At 42.7% G+C, this 13679-nt stretch overlaps 1 protein-coding gene across 1 annotated transcript; it reads left to right on the top strand.

Annotated features, from left to right (window-relative positions):
• The first annotated feature begins 1123 nt into the window (after nt 1-1123).
• Nucleotides 1124-12737, top strand: GLYATL2 (glycine-N-acyltransferase like 2). Its single transcript, XM_070767493.1, has 6 exons — nt 1124-1314; nt 5808-5924; nt 7474-7581; nt 8932-9058; nt 9155-9332; nt 12211-12737. The coding sequence occupies exons 2-6, from the start codon at nt 5847-5849 to the stop codon at nt 12617-12619; spliced, it is 900 nt and encodes a 299-aa protein (XP_070623594.1). The 5' UTR covers nt 1124-1314; nt 5808-5846; the 3' UTR covers nt 12620-12737.
• Nucleotides 12738-13679: the final 942 nt, after the last annotated feature.

Below are 13679 nucleotides of genomic sequence, written 5' to 3'. Positions count from 1 at the left end.
CTGTGATATTCAAAACTATGCAAGCCTCCACTATCCACAGTGCGATCTTAACCACATAAAAAATTATGCATTTCCTGGCATGAAGTAGACAATTTTTAAAAGGGGATGAATTAATAAATTGTGTAACTATGAGCAACTTTGTTAACAAGTTAATCACACAAAATTGCAAATATGTAAAAATTCTTTCATAGGTTATGTGAACAATTTTTGATTCAAAAAATGGAATTACTGAAATAGGCAAGAGGGAAAAGAAAGGAAATGGTGCCTAGTCCTTAGCAAGTATGTAGACAGAGAGTTCCAAATCCTCATTAGTGGTTTTTAATATGTCGCCTGAAGTGAATGAGGTAGGTTTGTAAGGAGATATGACCTAGCCAGGGGTGAGGGATTGCTTACTGAAGAATCATAGTTTCATAACAGATCCTGGCCTTTGGCTTCAGCTCGAGGCATTAATGCTGGCTAGCTTTGTGACCTCAGGGACGATGTTGCCTTTCAACATCATCTTCCTTGTTTGTGTGACAATAACATTTACCTTTCTCATTTCCTGAATGATTAAAACTTCTCAAGTTGGTTCACAACATTCCAGAAAATGGGTAAGATTTTGACGACTTAACATCCCTTTCCCCTATTTCAGGGTCTCCAAAATGTTAAAGTAGATCATACTTTTTTAGGAATTTTAAAAATTTCACTTTTAAAATTAATTAATAATATATATATATATATATATATATATATATATATATATATATTTATTTATCTTTGGCCATGACATGTGGCTTGTGGGATCCTAGTTCCCCGACCAAGGATCAAACCTGTGACACCTGCATTGGAAGCAAGGAATCTCAATCTCTGGAGGCACTGAGGTCACAAGAGTTTAAAGTTACGAGGCTGAGTATTTCACAAGGAAGCCAAATTTTCCATCTTTTGTTTGCCCAAATGATGTATTTGAATATTGCTGCAGCTAGGTCATTTTTGCAAATTACGTTATTATTACTGCTTTGGATCAGCCAGTTGGCTACAAGCGCTAGTGTGGAAGCTGTGGTGGGAAACTTCTAAATGTAGAATTTGCTCAGTACGGAACATGTTCCCAGTCTTCCTCTGGCTCACAAAGCTGCTGACTTCATTCATGTAAATAAACAGGACCTCCGGTTTGCTCAATAAGAGTCCGCAACTTGGAGCTTTATGCTAAACAGGGACAACCTGATCAGGTGGGATTTATTATGGGTGAGACTATTCGTGGCCTTTAGAGAAATTTCTCCATTGTCACACTGAGAAACCGCAGAAGGTGCTCTGCACACGTCTAGAAAGAAACTGCAGGTAAGCAGAATTGTTTTAGACAGCCAAACTCTTGTCTCTTCTCAGCCTTTCAATTAAGTAGGGTCCTATTCTAAAGAATGTGTATTTGTTCATTCATTTTACAGACCATGGAATTCTCCAGGCCAGAATACTGGAGCGGGTTGTCTTTCCCTTCTTCAGGGGGTCTTCCCAACCCAGGGATTGAACCCGGGTCTGCCACATTGCAGGCAGATTCTTTACCAGCTGAGCCACCAGGGAAGCCCAAGAATACTGGAGTGTGTAGCCTATCCCTTCTCCAGGGGATCTTCCCAACCCAGGAATCAAACTGGGGTCTCCTGCCTTGCAGGTGGATTCTTTACCAGCTGAGGCATCAGGGAAGCCTGATTCTAGAGAATGTGTATTTGTTCATTCATTTCCCCCCTGCAAACCTTGGAAGCGCACTCACCAGCGTCCCAGGGCTGAGAATGAGTTTCTCAAGGAAATTGTAGGTCCCTGGAGCTAGAAAGTCCTTTGAGAATAAAGTATTTTGAGTACAAAGCCAGTGTTTTGAACTGTCAGGCTTCTCTGATCCTTTCCCTGAATTATAGACTACTGATCGGCCCATGCCTTTCCCTGCCACCCTTCAGGCACCCATAGGAATCCTGAGTAAAGATGAGAGTCCGCATACCCCTGGTCTTCAATCCATGCTTTGAAAGTGTTACTTGCATAGCAAATGTCTTCCTTTGAGTGCTGGGCCACGTGGCTAAGATGAAGCTTTACTCTTTCAGGCTGCTTTCTGCCAGACCTCGCTCTGTTTATTGATATATTCGGCACTTGACCCTCAAACACCAGCCACATTCTGGTGATGGCTATGACACCTGCAGCTCCCAGTCCCTTCCCGACTCCTACTCTGTCGATTTGAAACCTACATCCATCTATCCAGAACTGATCTACCCCTGACACCCTCACCTCTAACGGCCTAATTCCTCATTCCAACACTCTATTCTATGAATATATTCCCCTGTCCATCACCACTGCTGTTCTTTTAGCCTCATAAAGTAAACTCATCCTACACTCTACATCTTTTCCCACTTGGTTGGACCTGTCTCCTATTTTGCTTCTTTCTTTCTCCCTCTTGAAAGTAAAAGTGTTAGTTTTGCTCAGTCATGTCCAACTCTTTGCGACCCCGTGGATGGCAGCTGGCCAAGCTCCTCTGTCCATGGAGATTCTCCTGGCAGGCATACTGCCGTGGGTTGCCATTCCCTTCTCTTCTCCAGGAACCATCCCAACCCAGGGATCAAACCCGGGTCTCCTGCAATGCAGGTGGGTTCTTTACCATCTGAGGCATCAGGGAAACCCCTTCTCTCACCTAGATCCCACAAATTCAGTTTCGAGTGTCATCATCTCATTCTCAAATATTTACTTTGCCACTTATATTTTTTTTTTCTAATTCAGATTCTTCTTTATTTTTTTTATTTAATTTTTTAATTATTATTTAAATGTTTTTTTTTTTTTACTTTACAATATTGTATTGGTTTTGCCATACATCAACATGCATCCGCCACGGGTGTACATGTGTTCCCCATCCTGAACCCCCCTTGCACCTCTCTCCCCATACCATCCCTCTGGGTTATCCCAGTGCACCAGCCCCAAGCTTCCTGTATCCTGCATTGAACCTGGACTGGCGATTTGTTTCTTATATGACATTATACATGTTTTAATGCCAAATCATCCCCCAAATCATCTCCCCCTCCGTCTCCCACGGAGTCCAAAAGACTGTTCTATACATCTGTGTCTCTTTTGCTGTCTCGCATACAGGGTTGTGGTTACCATCTTTCTAAATTCCATATATGTGCATTAGTATACTGTATTGGTGTTTTTCTTTCTGGCTTACTTCACTCTGTATAATAGGCTCCAGTTTCATCCACCTCATTAGAACTGATTCAAATGTATTCTTTTTAATGGCTGAGTAATACTCCATTGTGTATATGTACCACAGCTTTCTTATCCATTCATCTGCTGATGGACATCTAGGTTGCTTCCATGTCCTGGCTATTATTAACAGTGCTGAGGACTACCTGAGTGCCTGAACCTGAGCAGCTTAGACCTGGGAGGTGCATGCAGCCCAGGGCCAGCCTGGGACAGTTCCCAGCGGAGCAACCCAGAGCCTGAGCTGTGTGGGCAGGGAGGGTGCACGCGCCGTGAGTGGGGGCAGGCCCAGTGTGGCTGAGACACTACGAGCTCACACCAGTGTTATTTGTTTGCAGCGTCCCTCCCTCACCACAGCGCGACTGAACAAGTGAGCCTAAAAAAGTGTCCACCATCCCCCACCCTTGTGTCAGGGCGGAAATCAGACACTGAAGAGACCAGCAAACAGAGGCTAAAACCGAGGAAACTGCCTTGGAAGTGACAGGTGCAATAGATTAAAACCCTGTGGTTAGTACCAACTACATAGGAAGGGGCCTATAGATCTTGAGAAATATAAGCCAGACCAAGGAACTGTCGGAAAATGAACTGACCCCACACTGCCCACAACAACACCAGAGAAAGTCCTAGATATATTTTTACTATTTTTACAATCATTCTTTTCTTTTTTCTTCTTCTTCTTTTCAACTTTTTTCAAATTTTAAGTCCTCTATTACTCCTTTAATTTTCATTTTTATAACCTACTATTACTTTTCAAAAAAAAGACTATTTTTAAAAGCAAACTTCATATATATATATATATATTTAATAACTTTTGTGACTTTGTTTTTTTTTCTGCTTCTTGTTTCCTTTAATATTGTATTTTTGAAAATCCAACCTCTACTCTAGAATTTTAATCTTTGCTTTTTGATATTTGTTATCAATTTTGTACCTTTAAGAACCCAATCTTCAGTACCTATTTTTACTTGGGAGTGAGGTTACTGGCTTGACTGCTCTCTCCCACTTTGGACTCTCCTTTCTCTCCACTATGTCGCCTCTGTCTCCTCCCTCCCCCTTCTCTTCTCTACTCAACTCTCTGAATCTCTGTGTATTCCAGATGGTGGAGGACACTTAGGGAACTGATTACTGGCTGGATCTGTCTCCTTTTCATTCCCCCCTTTTATCCTCCTGGCCACCTCTGTCTCCTTCCTCCCTCTTCCCTTCTCTGTATAACTCCATGAACATCTTTGAGCAGCCCAGACTGTGGAGCACACATAAGGAAGTGATCACTGGCTAGCTTGCTCTCTCCTCTTTTGATTCCAGCTCATCTCATTCAGGTCACCTCTAACTCCCTCCTCCCTCTTCTCCTCTCCAGGTAACTCTGTGAACCTCCCTGGGTGTCCCTCACTGTGGAGAAACTTTTCATCTTTAACCTAGATATTTTATCTGTGGTGCTGTATAGAAGGAGAAGTCTTGAGACTACTGTAAAAATAATACTGAAAACCAGAAGCAGGAGGCTTAAGTCCAAATCCACTCCAGTATTTCTTGCCTGGAGAATTCCATGGACAGAGGAGCTACCGTCCATTGGGTCACAAAGAGTCAGACACAACTTAGCAACTAACACTTTCACTTTTTTTCCCCCACACATATGGGGCTTCTCAGGTGGCACTAGTGGTAAAGAATCTGCCTGCTAATGCAGGAGATGCAAGAGATATGGGTTCCATCTGTGGGTTGGGAAGATCTCCTGGAGAAGGAAATAGCAACCTGCTCCAGTATTCTTGCCTGGAAAATTCCAGGACAGAGGAGCCCAGCAGGCCGCAGTCCATGGGGTCACAAAGAGTTGGACATGACTGAGCACACATACACAGGATGCTGGATTTTTCAGGATTGTTAAGATTTAAAAAAATTTGCCGCCTCTCCTATAAGCCATCAAAATTGCTTGGAATTTCTTGTATTTGTTAATTTTTAGAAGATATGGCTACTCTTGTAGAATGTCTTTAAGTATCCTATATTCCTTGATCAAGTACATGTAATATATATATATTATATAATTATGTATGCAGTCAGATATTTGTGTATATGAGACTGAAGAATGTTCATAAGTGTATCTTACTTATATACTACGTTGTTTCAGAATGAATTTGAGGTGAGTACTAATTTGGGATTATATCACATCTCTTCTTTATTTTATGACATGGATATTTTCCTGTGTCATTAAATCCATTTTGAAGACATCATTTTAATGGCTACCTGGTGATCCATTATTTGGATATGCCGTCATTAACTTCACCAATTTCCTATAACGGATTTCAGATCGTTTCTAAATTTACAGTGTCATAATACTATGGTAAATTTTCTTATGTTTACATTCTTACAGGTGTCTGCTATTATCTCCTTGGTATGAGTTCCTAGAAGTGGAATTATTGAATACAAGGTTTTCTCTGTTTTCAAGGTTGCTAACATACAGTTCCAGTTTCTGGATTTCGCCAGTTGGTACTTGGGCACAACCTTGGGTACCGTGTTGTACCTCGAGCACTGCGTGGCTGTCCTCAGGGACTTCTCCTTCTTGCTCTTCCGGGATACCTGTCTCAGATCTCCAGGTGTTTTTGTTGGTGTGTTTCTTTTCTCAGAGTGTCTTCCTCAGGGAAGGGGCTTGGGTGCTACACAAGATGTTTGTGCTTCGTGAACCCCAGCAGCTTCAGATTTTGTATGAATCCTTGGAAGAGAGCATCCCTGAGTCCTTGAAGGTAAGGGAGTAGGGGGAGATGGGGGAAGAGAGGACTAAGGTGTGAAGAAGATAGACTCGGGCTCAGGACTGTCCAGGGCAGATGGAGGTGCAAGCCCAAGATTCCTTCTGCCTGGGACTATCTTAACACCCACGTCCAATCACCTCCTTTACTTCCCTGGGGATTCTTCAGTATCTTTTAAAAAAACTTTTTATTTTGTACTGGGGTATAGCTGATCAGCCACATCATGGCCGTTTCAGGTGAACAGCACAGGGGACTCAGCCATACATGCACAATATCTTTTTAAAATCGATTTTTGCTCATTTATCTGCACCAGGTCTTAGCTGCAGCATGCGGGGTCTAGTTCCCTGACCAGGGGTCGAGCCTGCTCCCTGCCACACTGGGAGCTCAGGGTCTGAGCCACTAGACCACCAGGAGAGACCCTACAATATCTTTTGAACCAATTCTGCTGCTATGTTTAGTGGATTTCCTTAACTGTTCCAAGCTATTGGTCACCTGCAACTTGATAACCAGAGTATCTATCTGACACACATATGATCATATCACTCCCTTGTTTTAAAACGCTAGTGGTGGTTCATGTCCAAAGCATAAAGCCCATACTCCTTAACTGGATATACAAACGTTTATCTAAAAAGTCTCTTCATTTCCCAACATGGAAGATGTGCTATGCATTACGATCACTGACCCCTCACAGTTCAGCAGGTGGGATTGAATCTCAGCACCTTCAAGCCGCCAATCACGTTCCTTCTCCTAACGGAAATTGCTGATCTTCCTCTTCTCTTTACTTCACCAGGTTCATTTATTTTTCATGGTCCAATTTAAATGTTAGCTTTTCTGTAAGTCTCCCACCACTTCTGGACGGGTAGTGACTTTGCCTTTTTGTGACCCCACCTGACCATGTGCACAGACCTATTAGAACACATGCCTTTTTAAGATTAGACTGTGTATCTCTTTGCCCTTGTAGATTTAACTTGGAGGCAGTGGCTACATCATATCCACCTTTGAATTCTCCATATTTGACACAAATTTGATATAAATAGACAGATGCTGAATAAATGGTGTGGTATTAACGTTTAAAATAGGAAAAATATCAAAGTATGGATTTTTCAAAAAATGAATGAATACATGTTAGAGAAGCCAGTTCGTTTGTTATTAACTTGGATTTTGGGGGATCCTCCCTGCACCATTTTGCAGTATGTCTTTCAATGAATACTCCAACGTGCCATCCTGGAACCACCAGTCCTGCTGTTTCAAGTCCTTCTTTTAAAAAAATGTTTATTTGCTTCTGTGGCTGCACCGGGCCTCTCTCGCACGTGGGCTCTCTCGCCACAGCATGTGAGCCCCTAGCTGCACCAGGTGGGATCCAGTCCCCTGACCAGGGATCAAACCTGGGCCCCCTGCACTGGGGGCTGGGAGTCTTAGCCCCTGGACTATGAGGGAAGTCCTCCATCAAGTCCTTCTAACTCCTGCTTTTACTTCCTGTGCCACAGGCAAGACCCTGTCTCAAAGAGAAACTTCATCCTCTGCTGCTTTGTTGTTGCTCTTGTAGGTGTATGGCACCCTTTTCCACATTAGAAATAAAAACCCGTTCAACCTGGAGGTGCTGGTGGACGCCTGGCCAGAGTATCAGACAGTCGTCATACGGCCTCAGAAGGAGGTGAGACCCTGGCTCCTGAGGGTCAGGCCACTCACCCTCAGGACAGGGATGAGGGGCTGCAGCGAGGGGCCTGCGGGGCGGGGGTTGGGGGGAAGGATCTTGACACATCTGATCATGCAGATTTGGGAAGGGTTGCTTGGAGGAGAGGGCAGGATGGTGAGCCAAAGTGCGGGAGTAGACCGCAGGGCCAATAGTCCGGGACCTGGAAGTTGCTCTAGAGACAGTTGCTCTAGAGGCATCCACCTCAACCTGGATGCCTGCGGTTGCAAATGGTCAGGAAATGTTTTGCTTTCCCTGTGACTCGATACCGCAATCTGACAATACTTCGAGCAGTGCTGAGTAAGTGCTGAGTAAGACCGCTGCTTTCCTAACACAGAAGATGAAGTTGACAAAAATGACGATGTCAGAGGTTTGTGAAACAGTAGACGCCATGTTTGTTTCATAAGAGCGTCTTCATCTTTCAGGGGAGTATGAGTCGCGAATCCCATCCTTCCCGGAGTAGCGGTACTTTAACAGGCCCGTCCCCCTTATCCGTATAGATAGTCATCAGAGGTGCTAGAACACAGTGTCGCCTGCAGTGGCCCCCGGGGGCGAGCCAGCAGCAGGGGGCAGACAGGCGGCTGGGGGCACAGCGGGCCCTGCGCCCGGGTGCTTCTGTGGGCTCTGGAGCCATGGCTCGGCGTGGGGACTTTTTCTATCAGTGCTCTGTTCTCACGGGCACACCGAGCGCTGATCACCGTGCCAGCTCCAGAGGGCTGGGCCAGAACTAACCTGAAAGTGTCAGTGGCCCAGTCGTGCCCTGCTCTTTGTGACCCAGTGGACTGTAGCCTGCCAGGCTCCCCTGTCCATGGCATTCTCCAGGCCAGAATACTGGAGTGGGGTGCAGTGCCCTCCTCCAGGGGATCTTCCCGACCCAGGGATTGAACCCGCATCTCTTACGTCTCCTGCACTGGCAGGCGGGTTTTTTGCCACCAGCGCCGCCTGCGAATTCACTTTCAGAATTAGCGGAGGCGTCACCTTCTCACAGACCAGGAGCCTGGACCCCAGCCCTCCACCCTCAGGCCCCCACTCTCTTAGGCTTTTAACACGCACTCTTTCTGCTGCACTTTCCATCTCAGACGCTGGGACTGCTTGCCCGTCGTCCCAAGGGCAGTTGACTCCGGGGCACCACCAGGAAGGAGCCCCTTCCAGTGGCTTGTTCTACAAGGGAGTCCACGGAAATGTCTGCACCTCTCTCACACAACAACAACAAAGCCTATCCAGTAAATTAGTCTCTAGCACTCGGGACACAGGCAAAGCATTTTGTGAATGATATCACTATGTAAATGTGATTGGTGTTTGTTACGTCAGGAGATGAAGGATGACCTGGATTATTATACCAACACTTACCACATCTTCACCAAAGCTCCTGACAAGTTAGAGGAAGTCCTAGCGTGCCCGCAGGTCATCAACTGGGAACAAGCCTTCCAGATTCAAGGTGACCGGTCTAAATTAAAGCCAAAGATGTCCCGTTTAATTTACAGTAGATATGAAAGGGGGGGAGGAATGATGCTTGCTTTTCTCCTCTCTACAGGATGTCAAGAGAGCTTGGGCGAGGCAATACAAAAAGTTGCAGCTTCAAAATCAGTGCAGGTGGATTATCTGAGAACCGTGCTTTTTGTGTTTGAAAAACCAACACTTGAGGCATCGAGTGGTGACAAGATGGATTTGATGAAGTTATTAAAAATTCCTAAAGTGCTTGAAGATAAAAGGTGAGATTTTTACCTTTTGCTTCTGAAATTTCTGATAGGCTAGTTCAGCTGCCCTATGGGCCAGACTTGTAAATGTAGGATCTGAGACTAAATTATAATGGTGTTCAGAGCTACACAGGTAAGAAAGGGAACCGTATTAGGTAATGTTTGCTGAGCTTGGGCAGGAACTTCGTTAGAGTAGGTTCTTTTCCACATATCAGATTCCTTAGATCTCACAAAAGTGCTCCTGGAAGAATATTGGACATCATGGTGGAATTGAAAAACTTTCACTGAAACTATTCATTTTTTGACCAAAAAAAAAAAAAAACAAAAAAAACTTCATACTATGCAAAGTCTGGGTGTGTGTGTGTGTGTGTGTGTGTGTGTAGTCACCAAGTTGTACTTGACTCTTTTGCAATCCCAATGGACTGTAGCCCGCAAGGCTCCTCTGTCTGTGGGTTTCCCAGGCAAGAAAACTGGAGTGGGTTGCCATTTCCTTCTCCAAAGGATCTTCCCAACCCAAGGATCAAACCTGAATCTCTTGCAGTGCAGAATTCTTTACCACTGATCCACCAGGGAAGCCCTATGCAAAGGATACAAATGTACAAAGTAAAAAGTGAAGGCTCGCTCACTTGGATTTCCAAAAATCTTGCTGTCCCCGTGTAGATACTCTTAGCATTGCTTTTAGAACTCTGTATGTATGAGTTGTTTTGTTGGTTTTTTCTCTACAACATATGCATGCCTCTACTGCAGTTTACTCTTTTCATTTAGCAGTGTGTTATACACAGCTTTCACGTAAGCTCGTACAGGCATCCTTCATTTATGTTGACAGCTGCATAGACCACAAGAGGGAGATGTACAATTCTGTGTGCCCGTATTTACACACTTGATTTCTCTCCAGTTCTTCCTGATAACAAAAATTCTGCAATAAATGTCTTCACAAATAGATCATCGCACAAGTTGTATAAGTATTACTGAAAACTGAACTCCTAGAATTGAAATGCCTGGGTAAAATAATACATGCATTAAATGGAAGATTTTACCAAATTGGATGGTGTGCATGATGTATGAACATATGGTAGCATAGCATATGAAAAAAACCCGTCTTTCATTAGGGACATGGATAGATTTACTATGGTGCAGTCCAAACGCTGGGATAATATACAGCCATTAAAAAGAATGAAGCAGCCCTCTGTGAACTAATAAGGAAACAACTCCAAAAATATATTCTGAAGCAACAGCAACAGCAAAAATATATTCTTAGTGAAGCAACAACATCAGCAACAACTAAGATGGGCAGAATCATGTAGCCAGTGTGCCATCACAGTAGAGCACATCTGAAATTCCAAACAACGCCTCTGGAAAGTTACATAAATGTGTCACATCACTAGATGCCTCTGGAGAAGGTAACTGTGTGATAAGGAATCAGAGAAAAAGGAAACAATTATTTTCCACTGATATCCATTTATGCTTAATAATATATAATATAATAATAGTAACATCAAAAAATAAATAAAATCTAAATATACACTAAATACGTAGAATTGATTTAGCCAGGAGAGTCAATAGTATTTTAACCCTGCTCTGGCTCAACTGTGTTCCCATGAGACTCATTAAAGAAATGTTTGCATGGAGAAAAATGGTAGATAGGGATTAAATAATACTTGACAATATAACTGGAAATCTGGAATGAAGTGCCTGTCCTAAGGCAGTTCTTAATTTCCTCTAAACCCAAATATATATTTGGATATCTTACCCCTCTGGGTCTAACTGTAGCACAAGAGGAAGGCACATGAGGATGCTGGAGACCTTTGAGGAAGTAAGACCAAAATCAGTTTGAGGATGATAGAGAGAAAGCCTCACCTTTGTGTAGACAGTTGAGAGCCCTTGTGACCCCACCCAATGGCAAATGTGAAGTGACTTTGAAACTGACAGGTTCCTGGAAACTCTTCCTCCTTGAGAAGGGGGAGAATTGCTTTGAGATCTTCCTTCTGCACCAATCACTCCTTCCCACAGAAGATGTTATGCTGATTTTGCAGATGAGAAAACGCAGTCTCAGGTAACTTGTCCAATAATAGAATCAGGGCTAAAATCCTGATTATTATCACACACACACAAAAATCCAATATCCTTTTTTCCTATGTTTCTGCTCCTGAAACTGCATTTTTGTACTTCTCTAGTGGTATGTGGTGATGGGTTTCGGGACACATGAAGCCATAAGATCAACATGGCTCTCATCTCCCTGAGATGTACATTTTGTTGAACTATCTGTTGGAAGAAACATTATCTTGTGTATTTAGATATTTTGTGAAGTATAATTTGACATCTCAATTTTTAAATGGAAGTTTAGTTGATTTACATTATATTAGTTTCAGGTGTACAGTATAGAGGCTCAATATTTTTTAGGCTATATTTCATTTAAAAGTCTTCTCAACATAATAAATATGTTTCCTTGCACTGTATATCCTTGTAGCCTATCCCTTTTATACATCATAGCTTGTACCTCTCAATGCCACAGTTTTCATACAAGAAACTTTAAAGAAAATTCAGCCCCATGGAAGGTTGCACCGCTTATAGTCCTTGCTCTTTTAGGAACATACACTGTTATTCTCCTTTGATGGGATGTTTGGTCGGACTTTTTGAGATATGCTATACTATATCTAGCCAACTCTCTGCTATTAAATGTATCATAAACGACCGAGGATTTTTCTCACTTTCAATTATTTGGAAACATTTTGAAGCAGGCATGTAAATAGTTGTGTGTGTGTGTGTGTGTGGAGTGTACATCTATTTCTTCCTCTGGGTTGTGGATCCTTAAGGAAAGGGAGGTGTCATATTTTCTGCCATCCTGGTGCTTTCTAAATGTTGGCTGAATACATTTACATTCTTTTCTTGACAGGAAAGAAACCTTTCAGAACATCTTCTTGGATGTCTCGCATGCAAGGCTTGTGAATGAGCACTGGGAGTTGGGAAAAAACGAGAAGAGCTTGAAATATGTTGAACGCTGTCTCCAGAATTTTGCAGGATTTGGTGTTCTGAGTTCAGAAGGGAAACCCATCTCTTGGTTTCTGACAGAACAGTCCTGTGAGATAAGAATGGGTTACACTTTCCCCAAATACCGAGGCCAAGGCCACATGTGGCAAATGGGTTGTCACAGTATAGCATATTTTTTTTCAAAAAAAATACCGTTTTATATCCATGCGGCAGAAGATAAAGAAAAAACTCAACAGACATTGCTCAGTTTTGGGTTCAAAAATGTTCTTTGTGGCTGGCATCAGTGGAAATGCACACCGAAGAAATATTGTTGATGGTACCATTGTCCATTTCAAGTGTTTCTTATCAGGGGAAAAAAAAAACGTCAGTGCAAACGAATGTGGTAGTCTACGAGCAACAAAGCCATCCGCTTATCTGGGGCTCAGGCGCAGCTCAGGCGCTGCTCAGGCCACACTGCTATAATAGTTTTGTCTTCTTTCTCTTGTATATTACAAAACATTAGAAGCTTAGCTCCTTGCTGTCATGCTTTTCCTTTACGGTAAAAAATGTCTCAGAGCTGAAATTACCCAGTGTCAATCATTAGTGCTAACATTCCCATTTTCTTCTTTGAAGAAGACTTCTTTCAGGGAAGAATTTTGCTTTTTCATGCTTTTAACCTGAAAACAAAATGTCTCCTTGGAAGTCTCTTCTCTGGTGTTCTTCTCTTCTTCCTACAAAGTTTCCCAAAGGATCTTTCAAAATGCTTCAGCATCATTACTTTTGGTCTTGGGTACCCTTAAAAGTCCTTTGAGATACTACACTGAATTCAATTATGTGGCCATCAGTGAAAGTTTGGTTTTCTGACTAGCTTTTTATTACAGAAACTTGGTTAAGTTGAGTTGTATAGCATAACTTCATATTTTCAATAAGATTTTAGATCTATGCTGTATTAGTTTCCTATTATTGTTGTAACAAATTACCACAAATTTAGTGACTGATGATCCAGTGACATGATCTACCATATGATCCATCAATCCCACTCCTGGACATATATCCTGAGAAAACAATAATTTAAAAAATATACATGCACCCCAATGTTCATTGCAGCACTACTTACAATACCAAGACAGTGGAAACAGTGTCAGACTTTACTTTTTGGGCTCCAAAATCACTTCAGATGGTGATTGCAGCCATGAAACTAAAAGACTCTTACTCCTTGGAAGAAAAGTTATGACCAACCTCAATAGCATATTCAAAAGCCAAGACATTACTTTGCCAACAAAGGTCCGTCTAGTCAAGGCTATGGTTTTTCCTGTGGTCATGTATGGATGTGAGAGTTGGACTGTGAAGAAAGCTGAGCGCCGAAGAGTTGATGCTTTTGAACTGTGGTGTTGG

This window comes from Bos indicus, chromosome 15 (genome assembly GCF_029378745.1).
Source record: "Bos indicus isolate NIAB-ARS_2022 breed Sahiwal x Tharparkar chromosome 15, NIAB-ARS_B.indTharparkar_mat_pri_1.0, whole genome shotgun sequence".
Taxonomy (NCBI): domain Eukaryota; kingdom Metazoa; phylum Chordata; class Mammalia; order Artiodactyla; family Bovidae; genus Bos; species Bos indicus.
The sequence above is the reverse complement of the archived record's forward strand: the minus strand, read 5'-3'. Positions and strand labels throughout refer to the sequence as shown.